The sequence below is a fragment of the Juglans regia genome, chromosome 4 (assembly GCF_001411555.2).
Source record: "Juglans regia cultivar Chandler chromosome 4, Walnut 2.0, whole genome shotgun sequence".
Classification (NCBI taxonomy): Eukaryota; Viridiplantae; Streptophyta; class Magnoliopsida; order Fagales; family Juglandaceae; genus Juglans; species Juglans regia.
In genome coordinates this window covers 28,618,002-28,641,135 of record NC_049904.1, presented here as the reverse complement: position 1 = coordinate 28,641,135, position 23,134 = coordinate 28,618,002, and the positions used below count along the sequence as shown (strand labels likewise).

Below are 23,134 nucleotides of genomic sequence, written 5' to 3'. Positions count from 1 at the left end.
ACAGACGCTCACACAACATGAACTTTATATAGGAAAATAGACAGTTTTTTTTAAGTAAATAGAAAAAAAAAAGGGACAGGTAAAATAAAGATGTTCGTCAAACCAAAGATTCCATCTAGCAGATGGGCATGGTTTCAAGCCTGTACATACACAAAAGGCTAATCAAGCGCAACAAGATTCCACAATACACTGGTTTTTGGAACAGTGGAATGCAGGATTATGAAAAATCCACCATCTTAGTACTCCTCCCATTGATAACATCCACCATCACCATGACATAAGAATTCTTCCCTTCCTTTTCATCTAGCACCCTCAATAATGACGATATCTGAGCCTCAATCATCAACTGATCAACATAGGCAACGAAGGCATATCCAAAGATTCCTGACTGACAGCTACAGATCAGCTATCTCAATTATAGATGACAATACCCAAAGATTGATCATCAAAGAACAGGTAGAAGCCCAGTCCTAGAAACCAGAATTCGCTCTGACTATTGCTTCCACTTACCATGGACATAAGGGCATCCACTGCATTCATGTCCCAGAATTTCTACCGGCACAAATATATAGCAGCAGTCTCTTTCAAAATTTGCTCTCTCATTCTCATTTCTAGAGATCCATTTCCCCAGAAAGCCATTATTAAACTCCTACCTGTGATATCAAACCTCCAAACTTCCTGGATTAAAATCCTTACCTAAACAATAAAAAATTATACTTTATTTCCAGTCATCTTCAAATCCACAAAACGTCCCTGCAAATTTCTTCCCCCTTTTGGAGATACAGGAATAAGGTAGAAAAGAAATAAAATTTTAAGGATGTGAATGCAGAACTTGGTATAAGCACTACTTCATCCATCTTCAGACTAGTAGAGGCTCTGATTCGACAATAAAGAGATACATGGCCGTTGTTTGTACATCATTTTAGTTATAATTTTTTTCTCATTATGAATTTGATGGCAAGCAATTTTGGAGGATTGAGGGAAAAGAGTAGAAGAGGAGCATATTGCCACACCAAGTTACAAACTTGGATACTTATCCAGATGAGAAATGGTTTTAAAACATATCACAAATCCTAACTATTAGAGACTAATGATATTAAGAAGATCCCAAGAGAAATGTGAGCACAAAATTGTCATAAACTGAGCATCTTATCAAAGTAAAAGAGAATTTCATTTTACTGCCATTGTGATAAAGGGATGGAATTGATCACCTCTCCAATTCGTGGGCTCACAAAATTTAGGTCCTCGTGTAATCCTTTCAATGGTGGATCATATGAGTCTATAAATTGAACCAAACTGTCATTGAGATAAGAAAAGATATAAGGTTTGATGCATCAAGTGAGAATGAAAATACATAAGACAATTTTCTTTTATTGGTAAGTGATACAAGCACCAGTGGATCTTGATCTGACAACCTTACCCTTCGACTTGTTCATACATGCAGATGAGGTAACATGTGAGCTAGAGTGTATTTACAAATCATACAAAAATTGTCTATTACAAATATTAAGAATTTAGAAATTAAAGAGGGAGTGGGATCATGCTACAAAGGACCACCAAATGTTAATCTAAGCATATAATATATACCCATCAACCACGATAACAATTTTTCTTTTTGATAGCCAAATAGAGTTCAAACATCCTTATGAGTTGGAAATTGTGATCCCACCCTCCACCCCTTGTTTATAGGATGTGATACCATTTTTCCCATGACAACAATAATTACATCAATTATTTGTCAAATAAAAGTGCCGGCTGTAAACACCATATGAAGGGAATTACAAATTACAATTGTGGATGTGACTTGTTCATGTGCAAAACACAAAAAAAGGATCCTCTTCAAAAACTCACACAATTGATTTACACAGAAGTTGCACAACCTCCTTTCCACATGCTTTGTAGTGACACTCATTGATTTGACAGGTTGCCAAAAAATGGCCTCTCCTCTTGTATTACATAGAAACCCTACTTCATAAGTGATTTTGGCATAAATAGTTTCCTCCAAGCATCTCAGGTAAGATGATAAACATATTTAGACATCACTTATAAGCTAACCACAAAATCATTATATTTAAAACACAACTCATCTAGCAGCACCAAGATCACTCAAAGAATTAGAAATGTCTCTTACCGATGGTAAAAATCACAATCTCGGTCATTACTTGACATCGCATGCAAAAGGTTATATACCTGAAGCACCATTTTCCTTGGCATCTGTTACAAAAGCATCATATTAGGAAAAAAAAAAAAACATGCATCTATATCATATACCTGAGTATACACACATAAAATCAAGAAAAAAGCACTCAAAAGTTCCCAGCTTGAGAACAATGAGAGAAGCATAAAGGATAAAAAATGAGATGAACAATAATGGAAAGTCGACTTACCTTCTCAGAGAAAAGGTTAACACGAACAAAGGAGCAAAAGAGATCCATAAATGCATGTAGAATAAGCGAGTTCTGATGAGGCTGCAAAATAATATCCAAAATTAACAAACCTAGCCATGATATCTTTGTTAACAAATAATTACTCTAAAAGTGTAAACAGCAAGGAAAGATTTATTATTTCAATATTCTTTCATATGCAAGCCCTATATGTAGGTCCTTTGAAACCAATTCAAGCATCCATTATCACAAATGTCATGGGTACTTGGGCTATGCCTATCTATATCATCAATAAAATTCATGTTTACTGATCAAAAAACAAATGGCAAATAAAAGATGTATAACACTTTTTGTATAGATACGATGCACAAGACAGGCATTGAGTTTCCTTTTCCTTCTTTTATTTTTTTAGTAAGTAATCAAGGATTTTATTAAAAAATAAAAAACTCAAAAGGCCTAGCCCAAGTCCATAGAAAATATACGAGGGGAACACCTAACTTGGACTTTCTTCACTTCTTTGTGTCGATGTTAGTTTACATTCATAACATATATCATGCACCGTAAAGAAGAGCAGTTTCAAAACTCACCAACAAGGTAATAACCGTGCTACTTAGATCCAATATAAGCCGTAAAGCTTGTTCCCGAAATGTCATCAAGTCAAGAAGCAGCTGATACACACAAAAGAAAGCCATTAACTGGGTACATATAACAAGAGATTTATTCTGAGACTAGTTGCCGAAAAAAAGTGAATGATTTTGAAACTATTTTAAAAAATGTTGGCAATTCTCTTTTTGTTATTTGGCACTATAAAGAGTTTTATTAAATCAACATTACGAAGTGGAAGCCTGATATATACATATATCATTCCTAGCATGTGCTTTCAGTAGGATAATGATGTCCCTACAAGAATGCAGATCCAAAAAAACTAAAAGACCTGGATGAAATATGCTTAGTAATAGGGGAATTAGATGAATTGAAGAAATAAAAATAAAATAGAAAAGAGGAAATTGTCCCTCAATTTGTGAAAATGCCAAAAAAAAGCATCAGCTAGACAAGCCATCCCACTCTCTTAGCAATTTTTTTGAGTAATAAAAATCTCATTAAAAACGCATAATCCAAGTAAGTCTATTAACAAAATAAACTAAAACAAAAAATCTTTTACTCGTCAAGAAAAGCTCAAATAGTATTTACAAGACAAGATAATACATAATGAATTTGAAGAAAGCAAGTACTTGAATTGTTGGAAGAAATAGGTTTGCAAGGTGCTCAAATCATTGGTATTCTTATGGATCCAAATCATCACCGAGATGTCCTACTTTCATAAAGCAACATACCTCTGGCTTGAGCCACAAACTCCCAAAAGGGTGAGCAACAGTTATTTGTGCAAGCTCCAAGTGTTTCACATCGAGATGCTCTCTTTAATCATACACCATATTAAGAAAGCTCTAGGTCTTGGACTACTATATTAACAGAATGGGCATCTTAGGATGGAAGGTTTCACTGATGCTGACCGAGCAGACTTTCTATCAAATAAGAGGTCCATTGTTGGGTACTATATGTTTTTTGGAGCTAAACTGGTTACATGGAAGAGTAGAAAAAGATAGTCATAGTTCAAACTAGTGTAGAAGCAAACTATACAGCAACTAGTGAGTTAACGCGGTTACAAACATTTTCTCTAGTAGATTGCTTTTCCAACTTTAAACTCCAATACCACTATTTTATCATAATCAAGCTACCCTTCAGATTGTCTCCATCAGTGTTTAATGAGAGAACTAAGTATATTGAGGTTGCCATCACTTCATTATGGAGAAGATACTGGGTAGAGATATTTCTACACCATTTTTGTAGATATGTTTATAAAATCCCTAGGCTGCAACTGGTTTCTTTTTTCTTTTCTTTTTTTTTCTTTTTTTTTTATGATGGGGGAACCACCCCACGGCAAACTTAGGACTCACCCATGTAGGGCTGAAACGGCGTCGTTTCACGCAACTCAGTTTTTTTTAAAATAACCCGACTGTTTAAACGGAGCCATTAAGGGTTATTTTCAATCCAAACGGCGCCTTTTCAACATAATTTAGAATAGGAAACCCCCACCCCCCCAGAATCCATTCCCAATTCCCTCCCATTCTCTCACACTCCCTCTCAATTCTCACTTAGGACCCTAACAAACGGCAAACGGCAAAGCAGACCCCAGCCCCTCTGTCGCGACTCGCATCCCCTCCCCTTTCCAAAACCATCGCAGCCCCTACCTAAGGTACAATCTTGATTCTTGATTCTTCCATTTCCTTTTTTCGGATTTCTCCAAATGTAGTGAAATTTCTCTTTGAATAGGTTTACAAATTTAGTAATTTACAGTGTAGTGATTATAGTTAATCATTGATAAATTTGTATAGAATAGGTTTACATATTTAGTATTTACGTAAGTTTCTATTTGTGAAAAGAGAAAATTATTCTAATTTCCATTTGCTCAACCCTAGCTCGACCCTACTCGAGCGAGAAGCCAAACCTTGATTGTGGCTCGAGCAGGAGGCCAACTCATGAGTTGGCTCGACACTCACTCGACAGTCAGCTCAAGCGAGTGTCTGACCTAAACGTCCGCTCGACAAGCGCTCGACACCTCGCTCGAGCGGATGTTCTGATTTCTGGGCCATTTATGGGCACAACAATACCAGCACACACAAAATGCACACCAGCACACATCTTAGGCTGAACTTTCTCATTTTCTTCTTGAATCTTGACTTTATATTTAGGTTGTGTTTGGATGTTGAAATGAGTTGAGTTGAGTTGAGTTGAGATGATAAAATATTGTTAGAATATTATTTTTTAATATTATTATTATTTTGGGATTTGAAAAAGTTGAATTATTTATTATATTTTGTGTTAGAATTTAAAAAAATTATAATGATGAATTGAGGTGAGTTGAGAGTATTTAACTAACCAAACGAAGCCTTAATCTAATTTTTGTTTGATTATTTTTTTAGATGGACCCTCACCCTACAAAAGAAACGATTTCGAAAGACTACTACAAATGATGTGAACAAGTCAACACAAGGCATTCCTCCACTCCCACCTAATGTAAGTACTAAATTGAGTGTTAGTGAACCACTTAGTGGTAGAGCTAGGTCTATGGTTTGGGATCACTTTACAAGAATACTAAAAGGTGATCGAACTAAACTTAAGGCAGCATGTAATTATTGTGGTGCTTCGTATGCATGTGATACGAAGACCAACAGTACAAAGTCCACGAAATATCACATTGAAAAACAATGTAAAAAATGTCTGTTTAGCAAGACGGATAAGTCCCAAACTACTCTAGGTTGGAAGGCAGATGGAAGAAGTAGTAGTGGGGGATTTGTGCCCATAGCATTTAGTGTTGAGGCTTGCAAACAAGTCTTAGCAGAGATGATTATTCTTGATGAGTTCTCATTTAGGTTCGTTGAATGGAAGGGTTTCAAGAAGTTTATGCTTCTTGTTTGCCCTATGTGGGTAGGGATTGCATCTCGTGTTACTGTTGCAAATTATTGTTTGTGTATATGAGGGAAAAAAATAAGTTGAGAAGTGTTCTTCAAGGGCAACGAATTTTCCTCACCACAGATATATGGACATCCGTGCAAAACCTCAATTATATGTGTTTAACTGCATATTTTATTGATGATTATTGGAATCTACACAAGGATTTTTTTTTTCTTTGGTTGAAAATCACAAGGGCAATACACTTGGTAAGACCATAGAGATGTGCTTGCATGATTGGGGGCGACCAAAAGTACTTGCAATCACTCTTGATAATGCAAGTTCTAATAACGGAGCAATTTCTTATTTGAAAAAAAAAAAGTATAGGAGGGACACTGTTTTGGAACATGAATTCTTACATGTTTGATGTTGTGCTCACATCTTAAACTTAATTGTCTATGAGGGGTTGAAAGAATTTGATGAGTCTAACTTGCAACTCTTTTTTTCCGGAGTTAGTTACAATTCAAGATGCGATTGATATGGAGTGTGAAGAAGGAAGCCCAGTGGTCGGATTAATGGCCACAAATATAAGGAAAAAATTTGACAAATATTGGGGCAACATGGATAATATGAATATGTTGTTGTATGTTGGGATTATTCTTGATCATCGGTACAAGATACGATATCTTGACTTTGCATTAGAATCAAAGTATGTCCATGATATAACAAAAGCGGTTGATTTGAGTTGGAATATAAAAAATGCTTTAACTCACATATATGAGGCATACGTTGAAAATGAAGATAGAAACAGTTCTGGTCAACAACAGCAGCACACAAGTTCCTCACGTGAAGATGTAAATCCTACAGTTAGTAGATTTGAGGATAGGAAGGCATAGAGATTGGCCATATTTAAGCAACGGTTACAATCGGAAAACTCTTTAAAAAGCAAGTCAGAGGTTGATAGATACCTAGTTGAAAGTTGTGAGAAACAAGATCCCAGTTTTGACATTCTAAATTGGTGGAAGGTTAATTCAGTTAAATATCGTGTACTTTCAAAAGTTCCACGCAATATACTTGCAATACCGGTATCTATAGTGGCCTCTAAATCTGCATTTAGCACGGCGGTTCATGTACATGATTCTTTCCGAAATAGTTTATCTCCGATGATGGTTGAGGGTCTCATTTGTGCATAGAATTGGCTTTGTTCTTCTTCTACTCCAATCAGCCTTAGGACTTTAATATATGAGGTGGAGGATTTTGAGAAGCAGCTGGAAATGGGTATGTAACAATTATAAATTTACTTCATTTTATATCTTTTATGATTTATATGTTATGTAAATTTATATAATTTGTTTTGTTTTATCTTTTATGTATAGAACTTGTTGGGGAGGTTGAAAATTCTATGGAGGCATCAAATACAATACCTACACCCAATGCAGATGAATGAGGTGAGAAGAAAATACTTTTATACTACTATACTAGTAATTTTTGTTATTAAACTAAGACATTTAATATTTGTTTGCTATGTTTTTGCAATAAAGTTGTGAAGACTTGAAGTTTTGGACTTGGAGATGACTTGGAGTTGGAGTTTTTTGTATTACTGTTCAGTCATTTATAATTTGTAATTTGTAATTTCGACTTGGATGCATGGATTGTAATTTTTAAATTTTATTGTGTATTTTCTTTTTCTTTTCTCTTTTTGTAACTTTTTTTTTCTTTCATTTGGAGTTTGGATGATTAGGGATTTTTAGTTTTATTAGTATTTTTTCATTTTTTTCTTTTATTTATATTTTGGACGTTATTGGAATTTTGCATCTTCTTCTAGTTGTTTTTTCTATTTTTTTGTATGTTAAATTGTTCATAATAATTTAGGTTGAAAATAGTCTCAAAATTTGACTAATAAAGTTAGTTGGGCCAAAACTGAAAAAGTGGCCCATTGGTGCAAGGGTTGGACAGACCAGACCGGACTGGACCGATTGGCAACAGTCCGATTTGGACCATATGCCAATTCGGTCTGATCCAGGGTGGGAAAACCCTGGACCAAACCCCTTTGGTTCGGTCTGCAAAATCCCCTAGGGACGGACCGGACCGGACCGGACCGAATTCAACCCTACACCAATGGAACCTAAACCCCAGGGACGAACACAGCAACCCACCGCCATGGCCTCCCACTTAAATCGCAGTTTGATTCCAAGGGGAATCGAACCTATGACATGGGGGCTCATGCACACAAGATTGCCCTTAACACTTGGGCTACCCACGGGTGGTTAAAGTTTATTTATATTAAGATGGATTTACATAATAATATGCATTATATGCTCTAGCATCAGGGGGAGTTTGTATACTTCCTGTGTTACTTATCCTCAATAAAACTTTTCTTACCTATAAAAAAAAAGGGTATGAGGGTGAGCGCTAAGGAAAGAACATTAGCTTCAAGAAAGGATTATAGTAAAAAATGCTAGGTCAATTGTATTGTTTTCTGTAATCTGTATAATACAACATTAAGAGGGAGGAAAAAGTATATTTACCCCTCCTTTCTATGCAAATCCTAATCTTAACAACAAGCTAGTAACTGAACACTTGGGAGGCACATTCTTGTATATGAATTTGACCACAAATAGAAACTAGTTCTGACCATGAAAGTTTTAAACGTGAACCAACACAATAATTAGGAAGAATAAGAAGAGAAATAATGTTATTACTCCCAGTCCACATGCTACAGATGCAGAGGGCAAAAAATAAAATTCCAGTCAAAATCCCAACAAAAAAAACCAAATACTGTCTTTTTATGCACTGGGAAAAAATGTTTTTGAGACTTGGGGGTGAAGCCATGCATGTTAATACTCACCTACAAGCTTAATTTTGAAAATGTTAAAAGAAAAAAATATGTGCATCAAAGAAAAAGTAGAAAAATTTCAGTCACATTTCCCAATCCAAAGAGACAACCTTGGCATCTCATGCACCAGACAAAGTATATTGAGACTCGGGAGGAAAAGCCAGCCGGGCTAATAGCGTCCCACAAGCTTCTTGAGCATGCACATAATGGAGGAGCAAAAATAAACAAACATTAAGTAGACATAAGTACCAACTGTATACCTGAACCCATGGTTCCAAGCTTTGCAAGTGAAGTTCTGCACTATCATGCAAAGCATCCAAAGCAACTTTATCGACCTGCAGCAACGTAAGAAATGAAAGAATTACTAGGATCACACTCGTAAATAATAAGAAACACCCAACATTTAAAGGGAAAGGAAATCAACTCTTACACGCTCAAGTTGTAATTTGCTAAAATGCTCTGGAAATTTCTTTGAGAGCAAAATGCAAATTTTTGGATAGTTAGGGAACACACCAGCTTTCCAAAATGCTTCACTAAATACATGGCCAACTGGGTCCGGGTAGTCCAAGATTTGATTCAACCTATACATTTTAGCCAAAAGACCTTCAGCAACTTCTGTAAGTTGGACTACCCACTTAATGTTCAAACCTTTTTGAGACCCTCCTGAACTTTGGACCAGTCCATCAGGACCAGCATTCCTGGAGCTCCTAGAGGCTGTTGGAGGTGTCATTTGCGGACCCAAGTACTCAGTCCATCTTGATGGGCCATCCAACTCCCTCGATCTTCCAACAGGAGATGACACTGAGGAATCTTGGCTAGAAAAGTGTTGACGCGATTTTGCCATTGATTAACAAACCTACACTTCAGAATTTCTGCAAACCAATTAGGATTGCAAAGTTGATTAACAATTCTTTAGAAGATTTCTCTTGTTTCACAGGTCCATCGTGCAAAATTTTTAGAAAATAAAGCACAAAACACACAATCCAGTTGCCAAGGGAATAGCAAAGAGTCAGAGAATACTAAAAACGTACAGCTCAACAAAAATCCAAGTTACGTATCTTCCTTTTCCCAGTTTTTGTACATAACAAAAACACGGGAAATTTCTGCACAATTAATCCAGCTTTACTTTTGGTTATTAGTTTTTAACTCACAAAATCCAGTATTTTTGCAAAGAAATTTAATTATAATTGCACAAGGCTTTCACTTATCAAAAAATGTTTGCACAAGTATTTCATGTTTGGTTGGCAGCTAAGAAAAATCAGGAAACGAGAACTTCAAGTTTGAGTGTTGAAAGCATGTTACGTAACCCCATACGCAATAGATTTAAATCTCCACTGAAATAAGCTGAGGACAACAGTTTTGGCGCAGTTCAGTTGAGGATGAAAGTTTAAAACAGGAAGCAGAATACCACTCAGACACTCACTAATTTTCACTTTCTTTCCAATTCCTCCCACTTTCGCATCAATTAATCGAATGATAGCTAAATTACAAGCTATTTACTGCAACGAAAAGCCTTTATGTCCAAAACAAGAAATTCTACATCATTTGCCAGCCCAAGCCACAAACATGAACAATTACGAGTCACTTTCAAGATATCCTGGTGGTGAATGGTAAACAATGCTTCATGTGGTTGCTGAGACAGTGCGAGAAAAGTAAAGAAAATGAAAGTTTCCGAGCGTTGAACTTACTTTCTCTTGCTTTTCGAAGGATGACAAACTGGAACTTAGCCAAGCGAAACGGTTAGCACAGCAGCAGCATTTCGGTTGCCCGGATCCCAATTAACGAAAAATTCAGGAAGTCAACATGTTAAGATTCTCATTTACTTTCCCGCAACGTTATTTCTCAGCAACGGAACGGAGCTGAAACAGTGATGGAAGTAGAGAGAGCGAAGAGGGAAAGAGTAGCGTACAATTCAAAGCTTGAGATCGAAAAGCGTAGCAGGCTGCGACTGATTTGATCGAGGGCATGAAGCTCAGATCTGATTCTCTCTCTTCTCCTTTCTCTCTCTCCCGCCCTCCCCGTGCCTCTTTATTACACGGGCTTTCACACTGAAGCTGAGAGTGTGCGTGGGAGCGAGAGAGTGGTTGTCGTTGGTTTAAGTGCGCCAGCAGACCCCCGAAAAAGAAGCGTAAGAAAATAAGAGCAGGATTTTCGGTTCTGTGTGGAAAGAATATTAAAAAAAAAAAAAAAACTTCTGAAATTTTTAAAATATATATTTTTATATATTTTAATAAAGTGGTACCAATATATTTTGGCCTGAAAATTCTTTTTAATTCGAATATATTTTCGGAAAATATATTTGTAAGAATTATTTGTATTTTTGTGAAAGTTTTTTTGATTTTCTGTTTTTATTTGTTAAGTGAAATGATTAGTTGAACATTTTCCTAAATTAATTTTGGTTTTTAAAAAAATATGAGGAATAAAAAATACAATTAGAATTTTTTTTTTTTTTACATTTAGTTAAGACGATCGATGAATTTTCAAGTTGATTTTGTGTCGATTAGGCCTTATTTGCATTCAAAATTAATATCAATTCATCTCATTTTATTATAATAATTTTTTAAAATTTTTACATAAAATATAATAAATAATTTAATTTTTTAAAATTTTAAAATAATTTTTCTAAATTTTCATATAAAATATAATAAATAATTTAATTTTTATTCTACTATTCACAAACCATCTCAACCCTTCTAAATTTAAACATCTCCTAAGCTCAGTTTGAGGACGACCACATGTTAGCACTACTCTTTTGAGACAGGTCATAGGCGTGGCCCATCTGGCTTGACTTCTTTTCATTTTCTTTTCATTTTATTATTTATCTTTAGCTGTATTATTTCCATTTTCTATATGTAACTGTAAGGCTGACAAGTAGGCACGATGTATGAGTATTGTAACACCCACGCTAGGATGGTACTAGCTATGAATTTTGATAATCTTTTATTTATTTACTTATTTATTTTTTGTTAAGCCTTTCAAGATTGAAGTTATTGAACCTAAGAGAATTAGCTTTTCTATATGCATATACAGAATCATATCTTTTAGATATTAATTTTATATATTAAGAAAAATTTTCACATTGAATTATACATCTTTGAGCTAAATAATAAAAAATATTATTATTTTTTTTCCTAAAATTATTTTTTTATATATATTTTACAATTAGCACTCACTACTTACATTTTGCATTAATAGTACAAATATAATAATAATATAATATTTTTTTATATATTATATTAAAAATATAAAAAAAGATAAAAACAAATATAATATATTATAATAATGAAATGAAGATGTAGGTGAAGGTGAAGGTTCTCTTGTATTGTTGGAGGAGGAAGAATAAGAAAGGGTTGTTAGAGAGAATGGAAGGAGAGAGAACAAAATTAATAAAATAACATTTGATGAATGAATAATGCATCTTCAAATATGTTGAAATACTATTCATAATTACGTAAGATTATAGAGATGCATGATCCAATGCAGTTAAATTAAGGATGATATTATGCAAATTTCTTTGCATTTACATATGTAAATACCAATGCCAATGCTCTAAAATGTCAAATGAATTCTTGGAATTTTAGTTGAGTTGTGTACTTGGCATGCAAGTCGCTTGTAGAACTTTTGTAAAAATGTGAATCTTATCAAGAAAAAATAATTTTCTTTTTTTACATTTTTATATAGTAAAATCTATTTTTTTTTTTTTATAAAATGATCTGCACGAGACTTATATACTTAGACCTTACACAAAACATTACTCTCAAGAGAATCATTTGCTCTATTATCATTATCTTAGTGTCTCATAACAATGACAAAAAATAGCTATATTATATGTTGAAATCCTTTCTCTATATCTCAACATGATGGTTTTCTTTGCACTTGCGGCAAGGCAACGACAAAGTGAGTACTAAGATTCTAATCTTCTTTCATTTGGTATTAATGATGTGACAATGAACAACCAACAGAGTATATATATGGTATTAGTTATGTGCAAGTCAGAGCAAGATGGGTATTTTAAGGTGAGGAACCAATGATCATTGTGTTGACTAATTGAATACAACTAAAAGCTTGACATTTTATTGTTGATTATTCCAATGGAAGTAGGTATCTGAGCAATTTCAAAGTACTTTATACCAGCCTTCCCCCCCCCAAAAAAGAAAAGCAAAAAATAAAAAAATAAAACCTTTTTGGCCATGAAAATATATGGTTTTAGTCAAAATTACTCAGTAATTTTGAACCAAAAAATAAGAAATAACATTGAAGTAAATTTGATGTAATTGTAAGTCCTCGTTTGCTTTTAAAGATGAGATGAGATGAGTTGAGATTAAAGTTAAAAAGTTGACTAAAATATTATTATAATATATTTTTTAATATTATTTTTGTTTTGATGTTTAAAAATTTTAAATTATTTATTTTATTTTATATAAAAATTTAAAAAATTTATAACGATGAAATAAAAGATTTTTAAAATTTAAAATTTTAATCTTAAAAGTAAAACAGGCTATATCACACAAGATCTTACGTATCTTTCAGGATTCGAAGTTTGTGGCATTAACAGTGAGGACAATCATAAAGTTGCAAATGCTTTGAACTCAAAATGTCCCACCAAACGCTTTTTGTTTTGGCTTTTAGGAGATAGTGATAGTTTTGTACAACGTCGTTGGTTGCGGTAGTTGAGACTATCGTCCTTAGTTGTTGATAATAAACTTTGCGGAAAAATCATTTTGATACGAAAAATAATATTATATATTCTAAATTTTATGATACACATCATGAAATCATCATTTTTAAAAAATAAATTAAATAATAAATAATAATAAATTTTATTATTTATTTTATATCGTAAGATATGTTTACTGTTATAAGTAAGTTTTGGTTCAGCCTAATAAAAATGTTTTCTTTAAATTAACTAAAGAGAATGGCTTTATTCGAGAAAAACATAAACTTGATAATATGGTATGAATTTGAAGTTTGACAAAATCAAGAACATTTTACCTATCCATAATATAGGAAATAGGATGCTATCTCAGTATTTCTTAACCTTAAACTTGACCATCGAACACGTTAACTGTAAAATTCATCAATTTTAGGTTCCATGCAACAATATCAATTATCCCATACACATATATATATATGAATAATGCTATTTTCACCGCTCCCAATCTCGCTATATTTTTTTTTATTTTTTTAATATTTTTTTACTTAATGATTAAGTAAGTATTTTTTAATGATATTATAATTTTTTATTTTTTTAAAAAATATTTTATAGTGTTAAAAAATACATATATAAAAAAGTAAAATAAAAAATACTACATTATACACTATGTGTGACTCCCAGCGAGACTGAGAGCGGTGGCTGTAGAGCCATCCTATATATATATAGATCAATCAAAATTACAAAAACCAGATTATGTTGGACAAAGAATGTAGCTATTAATTTACCATTTTTGAGAAAAATAAATTAATTAATATAACCCAAAACTATATATGCATTAAATAATATATACCTCTTGTTATGTAGTTTAGTAGTAGTTTGTATATTATTCAATCAAGATATGTATTTAGGGTTAAATTACCTGTCATGACCACATGTCGGCCTCGATCGGTAAATGGTTAAAAATTCTGATATTTTTTTTAGGACAGTGATAGATTTACTACCCTATTACTACTAATCTACTACAAGTACATTTCGAGTTTTTTTATTTTGTTACCATTTTCTTTTAAGTATTTTTTAACATCCTTAATCACTAAAAAAAAATTAAAATATATATATAATTTTACTAACACTCACTTTCTTAATCATTAAATAAAATAAAAAAAAATCAAATGCAAAAGAGTTTTGCTATGTACAAATAAGTTTACGTACTAATCTGCATGTTAATGTTGTTGCATTCATATTCTAAATTTAAATTAGTATTGTTTTCAATAAAATTTACTTTTTGACCAATCATATTGAATGAGTGCACATATTAATATGCAGAATCGCTAACAATTACATTTTTTTAATGTATAAAAAGTAATAGATGAGTAGTAGTAGAGTAGTAATCTTATCATTATTATTATTATTATTTTTATAAAAATAATAATAAGACATGCTAGAGATGATAATGTCTTTTAGGATTAAATTATCTGTCATAACCGCATGTCGGCTTGGATTTGCAAAGAGTTAAAACTTCTGATATAAATATATATATATATATATATATTGTTATAAGAAAAAAAATGAGACATGCTAGGCATGATAATGTCTTATGAAGATGATTAAGCCTAAGATCATGTATTAATTAGTGGAATCCATGATACCGTAGGGCCTCTCACATATAGAAAAACAAATTTGTAATATGATTGGTTGAGTAGAGTTTCTTAGATGAGTGGGAGCTCCATTAACTCTCAAGCCCTGCGTATATTACAAGGTTTGTTTCTTTCACTGCAGAATCTCATATATGTTTTTATTATTATTTGTGATTGAAGACAATGAGACATACTTGGCTTAGACATTAAGCCTGCATGATTACGTTTTTGCCTGTAAGTATGACTTCCAAACACTCCTAATGCGCGCAAAACATGGAACAAAGCAGCCACCATTGTGACGGTGCTTATGTTGATGATGATAATGCACCCACCTCGATCGGAAACATTTTGACACGTGGGTTGCATCAGAAACGGACAACGTGTCGTTTTCTTTCTGAAAGAATGAAGATCATTCCATAGGAACTGGTGCAAGTTACGTTGCAGAATCCAAAGATAATTCGTTTGCTACAAATATATTTTGAGTAATGCAACGTACATTTATGAAGTGTGTAAATATCATATAATTATTTTATAAAAGAATAAAATTTATTATTAAATTTCTTTTGTATATATAAATCTCATATTTATTTAATTTTTTTAAAGTAATTACATAATACTTACACACTCACGACTATAACTATCATTCTTCGTATATTTTTATCAAATTAAAATTTATAAACAAACATAATTTAACTCCCTATTATTAGGTGCATATGAGATAAATTATGCTTGGATTAACGCTTAAACAATAAATTTGGCGTTTTAAATAAATGGCTGGCCTCGTTTGGTTATACATATGAGATGAGATGAAAGTTGAATAAAATATTATTATAACATAATTTTTTAATATTTTTTTCTTTTGAGATTTGAATAATTTTTTTTTTTTTTGTATTTTGTTTGGGAATTTAAAAAAATTGTGATGATAGCTCAGTTTGGATACCAAAATTATCTCAACCCATCACATCTTATTTCATTATTACAATTTTCATAAATTTTCACATAAAATATAATAAACAATTCAATTTTTTCAAATCCAAAAAATTTAAAAAATATTTTATAATAATATTTTATTCAATTTTCAAATCTCAAACCCCACTTAAGGTGTCTTTTAGATAGTGAGTTGAGATTATATGAGTTGAGATGAAAGTTGAAAGTTGAATAAAATATTATTCTAATATTATTTTTTAGTATTATTATTATTTTGGGATTTGAAAAAATTAAATTGTTTATTATATTTTGTATATGAATTTGAAAATGTTGTAATGATGAGATGAGATAAAATACTTTAACTATCCAAATGGGGAGTAAGAGATTAAATGCTTATAAAAACAAACTAGGCCATCTCTAGCTCGAAAGACGTAGAGTTTCTTTAGTATGCTAAGGATTTTCAAATGTGTTAGAAATACTAGATCAGAATATGTAGCTGAAGCGATACTACATCGTCGGTAAATCATAGATCTAGTGTAGTTGTTCCACGAATTCTCCAGCATTATTGTTTGTCCACGATCATCCGTATCGATGGTGGAGTATGCTACGTGATAATACCAGAGCAACACTAATATGTTCCACAACTTAGATGTCATGACTATAAAGAACCATTTAAGAAATAGATCGTTCTTGATGCAAGTAGTTCATCCAAATGGTGTAGAGGCTATGTAAATAACCCATCTAAGCGTAACCCTCGGCTGGCCATTAAGGGTTAACCATCAAGTCTCATTAAATGGTTTAAGAACCACTTTATAACCTACAAGAGAAGGTGAATGGGTGCCCACTATGGGTGTCTCTTTCTTACATCTCCCACTCACACATAGTGGGCAAGACCCTAGGTCTGCATCCCTTAATATGTTTTCAATATTGTTCACATTGGCAAATAGGCCGTGCGACCATCAAGTACAACCGTAAAAGAAAAATGGGAACACTATACAAAATCTCTCCAAAAGAAGACCAGCATAACAAAATTCCTAAAAGTGTCTCGTTATGCCCCGACTCATTTGATCACATCAGACTAAGCATTTATAATCCCTTTCGAGTCCAAATGACTCAAAGTAATACTCAATCTCCGTAAAACATGATGTACTCACAGTTATATTGCAACTCCCAATAAGCAACATAACTTGCCAACAATGGGTACACACCATTATCGATGTGTTACCAAATAGTTTTCCCTTCGCGCTCATATCATTTAGTTTCAATCCAGTCACTTTCCCAGCAATACCTCTTTAAACTGCATCATTCATGGCCATAGATAACATGTCAAAGTAGCAGACACAAAAACATTAACCTCGTGACATAATCAAAGGTCTCCTAAGGGCATAAATAAACTAAGGCCATCAATTATGACCTACAAGATTCACATGGTGAGAAAGCAGGGAACCATTCACTCATCTCTACTGTTGGTCACAAAAGCACATGTAGTATGAAATACATGCTACGGTGGAGTTCTCTTTCCAAACAAAAAGCATATATCTAATCTCAGTTCACCGTATTACTGTTGGTCACAAAAGCACATGTAGTATGAAATACATGCTACGGTGAAGTTTTCTTTCCAAACAAAAAGCATATATCTAATCTCAATTCACCGTATAAATCTTAGTCTAGTTGCTATCTCAACGCCTAACCCAAGTACCTCGATTTGCTTGCTATCCGAAGCGTCAAAGAGGTTCTCACATCTTACTAAACTACAGGCTACGTGAATTGTGGGAAACCATGCATGATCCTTTTAAATATGATGAACTTCATCTTAGCTCCCATTAAGACGACATATCTTTTATATCTTACAACTTATCCTTCTCTAGATAAGTACTGAATGACATTTGTCTCATCTTTGCTTGCTACCCCTTTGTAGCGTCAAAGGCGATCGCTTGTGTGAGTGAGCCGATCTAAGTCTGTCAATATACATTTTTCACCATAACTCCTAAATTTATGGTGAATGTGTGTGCTTACCAAAAAAACACTTTCAATCACGCCACATGATCATAGAACACATTAATATCATGTGCACGACGAGCAATATCATGAGATACAGAGAAATCACATGGTCAACTACAAATTATTAAATCACAACTCTCAAATGGTGTTTAATATCCATTTTTCTCTATGCGCATTCTAATGTTTAATAACTTTGCAAAACATACTCCTACCAAGAGACTATGCTTTTACATATAAAAGTCCTTTGCATAACCACGAAATCAGCAACGACACATCACAAATCTTATTTAGGTCAAACTCACAATATAAACCTTAGATTATAGTTAGCCAGTCCAACTGCAACTTTTAAGAATCTACAAAGTAACCACAAATGTCATTCATAAAACTTAATTTGTGACTTTAAGATTTCATATAAATCTCTTGTACTTAACAAAAGCAAGTGAGATAACCATAATTTATTTTTCATTAAGAGTAAAACTATTAGGTCCTTTGCTTCCCAAAGACAATCATAATAGTCTAGTCATTACTTTTAACGACAATCACATCACAAACTTACTTAATCAAATAAGTCATATTTACCCTTTAACAAAATCTTAACCTATAATTATCATGAGTAAACCATAATGGAAACGCCAAATAGTATAGGCAAAACTAGATTCTTTGGTATTGTCCATTTCATTAATTGTCTATGGATTTTGAACAAGAGCTCTTAGAAACTGCTTTTCATATACACAGTCTCACAAGACGTAAAATCTTAGCTACTTTTCACAAACCCATGTCCATCACCTCGTAAAATGGAAAACCTCTTATTAGGCGACAATTAATTTTCTAAGATAGCCAATTCGCAATATTTCTTAGGATGACACTTTTCTAAAACTGTCAACAACGTTTAAAGAACCTCATTTTATTTAATAGGTCGTTAATAAAAAAAAATACGATTAGGTTGATTAGATATCTTTGAATAGATGGTTTGTTTAGGCCGCATGTAAATAGTACTAGCAACATTCATTCATTTTTTTACCAAAACAGTATTAGTAAAAATCATGCGCTCAAAGTACTTCATGCCTAAACATTACAAAAACTAACCATCTAATTCTCCTATGAGAATCAGTTATTTAACTCCTTCAAGAAAAGTTCCATAAATGTGCGATCGGTGGTTATCTAAATGCAACTCAATTAGTTCCAAGAGATGGATGTATACCTCTATCAACTTCACTTTTCTTTTATCAATCAGATCAACAACTTCAGGTTGGATCATATAAGTAAAGTGAATCTAAGATTTGATGTTCGGATTCCGACTATGTGAATTCAGTACCTTTAATGGAGCCTTATTACAAATATTCTTTTATAGTCTCTAAACGATGAGAGAATACTGATATAAAGCTACCATGCTATTTATGAGGATCCTTATATATATGAAGTTTTGGATTTACTATTACTAGTGGTACACCATCACTCAAATATATACTCACACTAGTTGTTGAATTACTCCCACTATTTTCTACAATATTTTCTAAAAAAAATCTGAAAATATTAAGATTAAGGTAATATGGAATGAAACGTAATGAAATGTTATTTCCAAAAACTAAGTGTTACAAAAATCTACAATTCTCCACCCTTGCTGAAAATACGACTAATTTTATTAACCCAACAAAAAAAAATCAAGCTTAGATCATCTCGATTTTTAATAGAATTCACGTTTGCACAAAAATAGTCACGCAGCCTTTCTCAAAGGCGAATGAACTCGATCTAAGGATGACAAATCAGAATTAAGGCCGCAAACTCATATTACATCAACTCAAGTGTGATGTAACAACTGTTTTGCACCATAATCCATTTATAACACCATACTCAGTAAGTCAATAAACTGCGAGATAATTATTCTGATCATATAACTCATACAATTGTGATTTTGAAAATATTTTAACTGAAAAATATATTTTCCTAAAAAAAATTTTGGATCGCACTTGTATGATGAAACAATATTTTTATTATTCAAGTCCTTAGTGTGCATGTATCTGAACTTTCACATAGAAAATGCTCATATTACATTTTTCTCTTTGACTGTTATAAATCAAGGAGAGAGATCTTATTAGCGAGAAAAACTTCAATTTCTCAAACTTCACACTCATCATCATATGTCTCAACGGCATATTTTAGTCTATCATCTCTCCACTCGAGTAATAATATCACTCAGTCAAAGAGTGACAATCTAACTTTAAAACCTCTAGAAATTCTCACTAACACCACTATTTTCAATGAGTCTTAAATCAAATTAGGTATAAACTTCATTAATATTGCATTAAAAGCACTAATAAAAACATCGTTTTGTGTAACAAATGCAGTATGTGACGTTTTAGCAGCTAACTAGCGATATATCCTTATTTATTGCATACTCAATATTTTTCATATTCTCCAATCCACTAGAGGAGATAAAAGAAAAAAATTTTGTGAGAAATTATTTTAGCCTAAAACCTATATTGCATCAGTGCAACCATGAGCAAAATTTTTAGGTTAGACTTAGATAAGTTGTATCTAATTATTCAGGCTTTTTACCACAATTACCATGCAAACTTCCAAGTTGCTTGGTATTACTCTCAAGGAGTGCTCCAAAATTCATATATCTGCAAGAACCTATTTGTTATCGCCAGATAGAAATAAAACTTGAGCAAGATTAACAGTGCTAATACCATATAGAGGTGAACTAATAAAATCTTTAAAATGTACGTGTCAATCAAGAATGTACTCGACACTCTTGCACATTTAAATTTTAACTTACTTTCTTGCCAGACATACTAGCTAGTTTTAGAGAGTATGTGCTTATCTATGAGTTAATTTAAGTTGTTTCAAGATTATAATACTTAACCTCAAATATAGGAGCAATTAATCTTTGCATTGTAAAACAACACGCAATTTCTATTATTATCCACAAAATGCAAAGGCAAAATAGTGGTTTAGATATATTTTAAAATTGATCCCATCAACTTCTATAAAAATTATAGTATATGTGTCACATGCACACTTCCAATTTTACTCTAGATATTTTAGATGTTTCACAATAATGATAGTCTAAGAATATTTGATACTTACAATAATCTTTATTTGTTTCCAACTATGCTCATGGAGGAGATTAATGCGACAATTAAGTCGTATAAATAATCTCTAGGCTTTCTTCATGGTTATCTCAAAATTACTAAACTATACGCATCTAATTGCACACACATCTAAGAAATTTACTGCGTTAATATAAGTCAGAACAAAAATAATTAATACACGTCGCAAGATCAAAGAGTAGCTAAGCTTCCTAATGATCTATGGTGCCTCAATGCTTAATTACTAATTTCTAACTTAATTTTTGCAAAAATTTATATAGTATAGGAGATTAATTCCAAATCAATCTCAACCATACTCCCACTAGGATAAGACATTTATCAAGTCAGTCACATGTAAAAAAAAAAATTGCTTCCTAAATAGAAGAAATTAATTTGAGCTAATCATAAGTATGGACTAATAAAAACTCGGGCCACTTAAATCTTTCATTTTATTACATTCTAAAAGAAAATATATAGACTAATTTCTAAAATTAGCCTAAAAATACAAGTGATAAAATAAGCTCACAGTATGACATGTAAACATAATACATGTACAAAAAATTCATCACATTTGATCCAAATTATTATTATTCACCAAAAAAAAATATATAGGCAATTTATAATATAAAATAAAATGCCTAACAAATGCGATAAAAAAAATTTCATAATCTCATGGCATGTATATATTTAATAACCATATGTAAAAATATTCCAAAAAAATAAATATTTTATGCCATAATTACATATTTAATTAATAAATAAAATCAAGAAATATACTAACAATAAGCTATAATCCAATAGTGGAACTTATAGTTCTTGTATGTGAGGTCTTGTATTCAAACCACTAATAAAATTTTTTGTCAAAAAATCTTGTGTCACTGATGTTGGACAGCCAGTAGCGGCACCCTCTTGGGCGCCCAACTGCTGCGTGGGTATCTTCCTACTGGGCTCGCGACCCAGTTCGCATGCACTCTTTTAAAAAAAAATGATATTAACCCAAATAAACCACAGTCCTTCGTCTTCTTCCTCACTACGGTTACTGTGAATGCAACGGAAGAAAAAAATTTAGCATGTAACTGCCGACGCCACACTTTCAAGCCTCACTCCGGAGAGCTCCTACCTTCCACCACCGCTCACTGGTGCAAGCAGCTGCTTGTGGTGCTGCCACTCGTCAGCACTGCCTCTTCTTGGCAGCCACCGCTGCACCGAGTGTCGAAGGGCGTTGAATGGTCATGCTCTTCTGTGCGCAGCAGAGTTCGCAGCACCACCATGGTGCGCGCTTCTCTGCGCGCAGCAGAGAACAGCGCCTCCGTGGAGGAGGGCGCCACTCTGCTTGCAGCAGAGTGCGCTGCTCTCCATGGTGGGCACAACCCTGCGCTAAACACGGTGCAACGCACCGTGTCTTCAGCATGCACCCCAATGCAGGTGGGTTGAACCCGCGGTGCACGCTGCACCGTGGTGTTGCATGCTTGCAGCGCTGCTTGTCGCGCAGCAGATTGTGCGGCGCTGCTTGTCACGCAGCACCGTTTTGGGCGGGCAAGGCACTGCGCTGAGCAGCTGCAGTGCCCACTTGGCAGCGTTTGGTGCTCAATGCTGCGCAGACGGCCGCAGCCCTCCATGGCAGCGCTTCATTATCTTTGTTCCACCACCGTGCACATACGGGTGGACACCGCGCCATGGCAACGCAACCTCCTCGCCAGCGCTGCGCTGTAGGTGTGAGTTGCACCTCAATGCAAGCCACCACGGTGCAGGTGCGCTGTACCCACGGTTCACATTGCACCATTAAGGTGAGTCGTGCTCCTCTATGAGCAGTAGTGCTCAACGTCATGAGTTGCGATGCACCCATTCGGTGCACTCAGTGCCGTGGTCATCTTTGCACCCATAAGCATGCCATAAGCCACCCTGAATGGCAGTTTCTTCACGGTCTGCTACAACGCCATTTTACGCGGCAGATCTAGCCGCAACTGGGTGCTCCTCGCACAGTTGCAGTTAGGTGTAACAACTCCTCTTGGTCTGCGGCATCAGCACATGGTGCCGCAGTACCTCAGGTGGACGCCGCGCGCTGCCCTCTGGCGCGCGCATCACCAAGGTGCTCAGTGACTGGGGTGAACCCATCCATGTGAAGCTGCTGTGTGGCCCAAAATCTAGGTGCACCA

At 33.8% G+C, this 23,134-nt stretch overlaps 1 protein-coding gene across 4 annotated transcripts in view; it reads right to left on the bottom strand.

Annotated features, from left to right (window-relative positions):
• The window catches only part of LOC109020965 (protein NAP1), a 35,032-nt gene extending 24,269 nt beyond the window's left edge, over positions 1-10,763 (bottom strand). Inside the window, exons 1-7 of one of the 4 annotated variants that reach the window (XM_035689336.1) lie at positions 10,355-10,763; positions 9,101-9,542; positions 8,931-9,005; positions 2,972-3,052; positions 2,388-2,468; positions 2,132-2,214; positions 1,212-1,296 (exon numbers count right to left, since the gene is read on the bottom strand). In XM_035689336.1, the coding sequence (XP_035545229.1) occupies positions 1,212-1,296; positions 2,132-2,214; positions 2,388-2,468; positions 2,972-3,052; positions 8,931-9,005; positions 9,101-9,514 (819 nt within the window). In that variant the 5' untranslated portion in view covers positions 9,515-9,542; positions 10,355-10,763. The remainder of the gene's footprint in view (positions 1-1,211; positions 1,297-2,131; positions 2,215-2,387; positions 2,469-2,971; positions 3,053-8,930; positions 9,006-9,100; positions 9,543-10,354) is intronic. The other 3 variants (XM_035689334.1, XM_035689337.1, XM_035689335.1) reach the window with 3 other exon arrangements.
• Between the last annotated feature and the right edge of the window lie 12,371 nt (positions 10,764-23,134).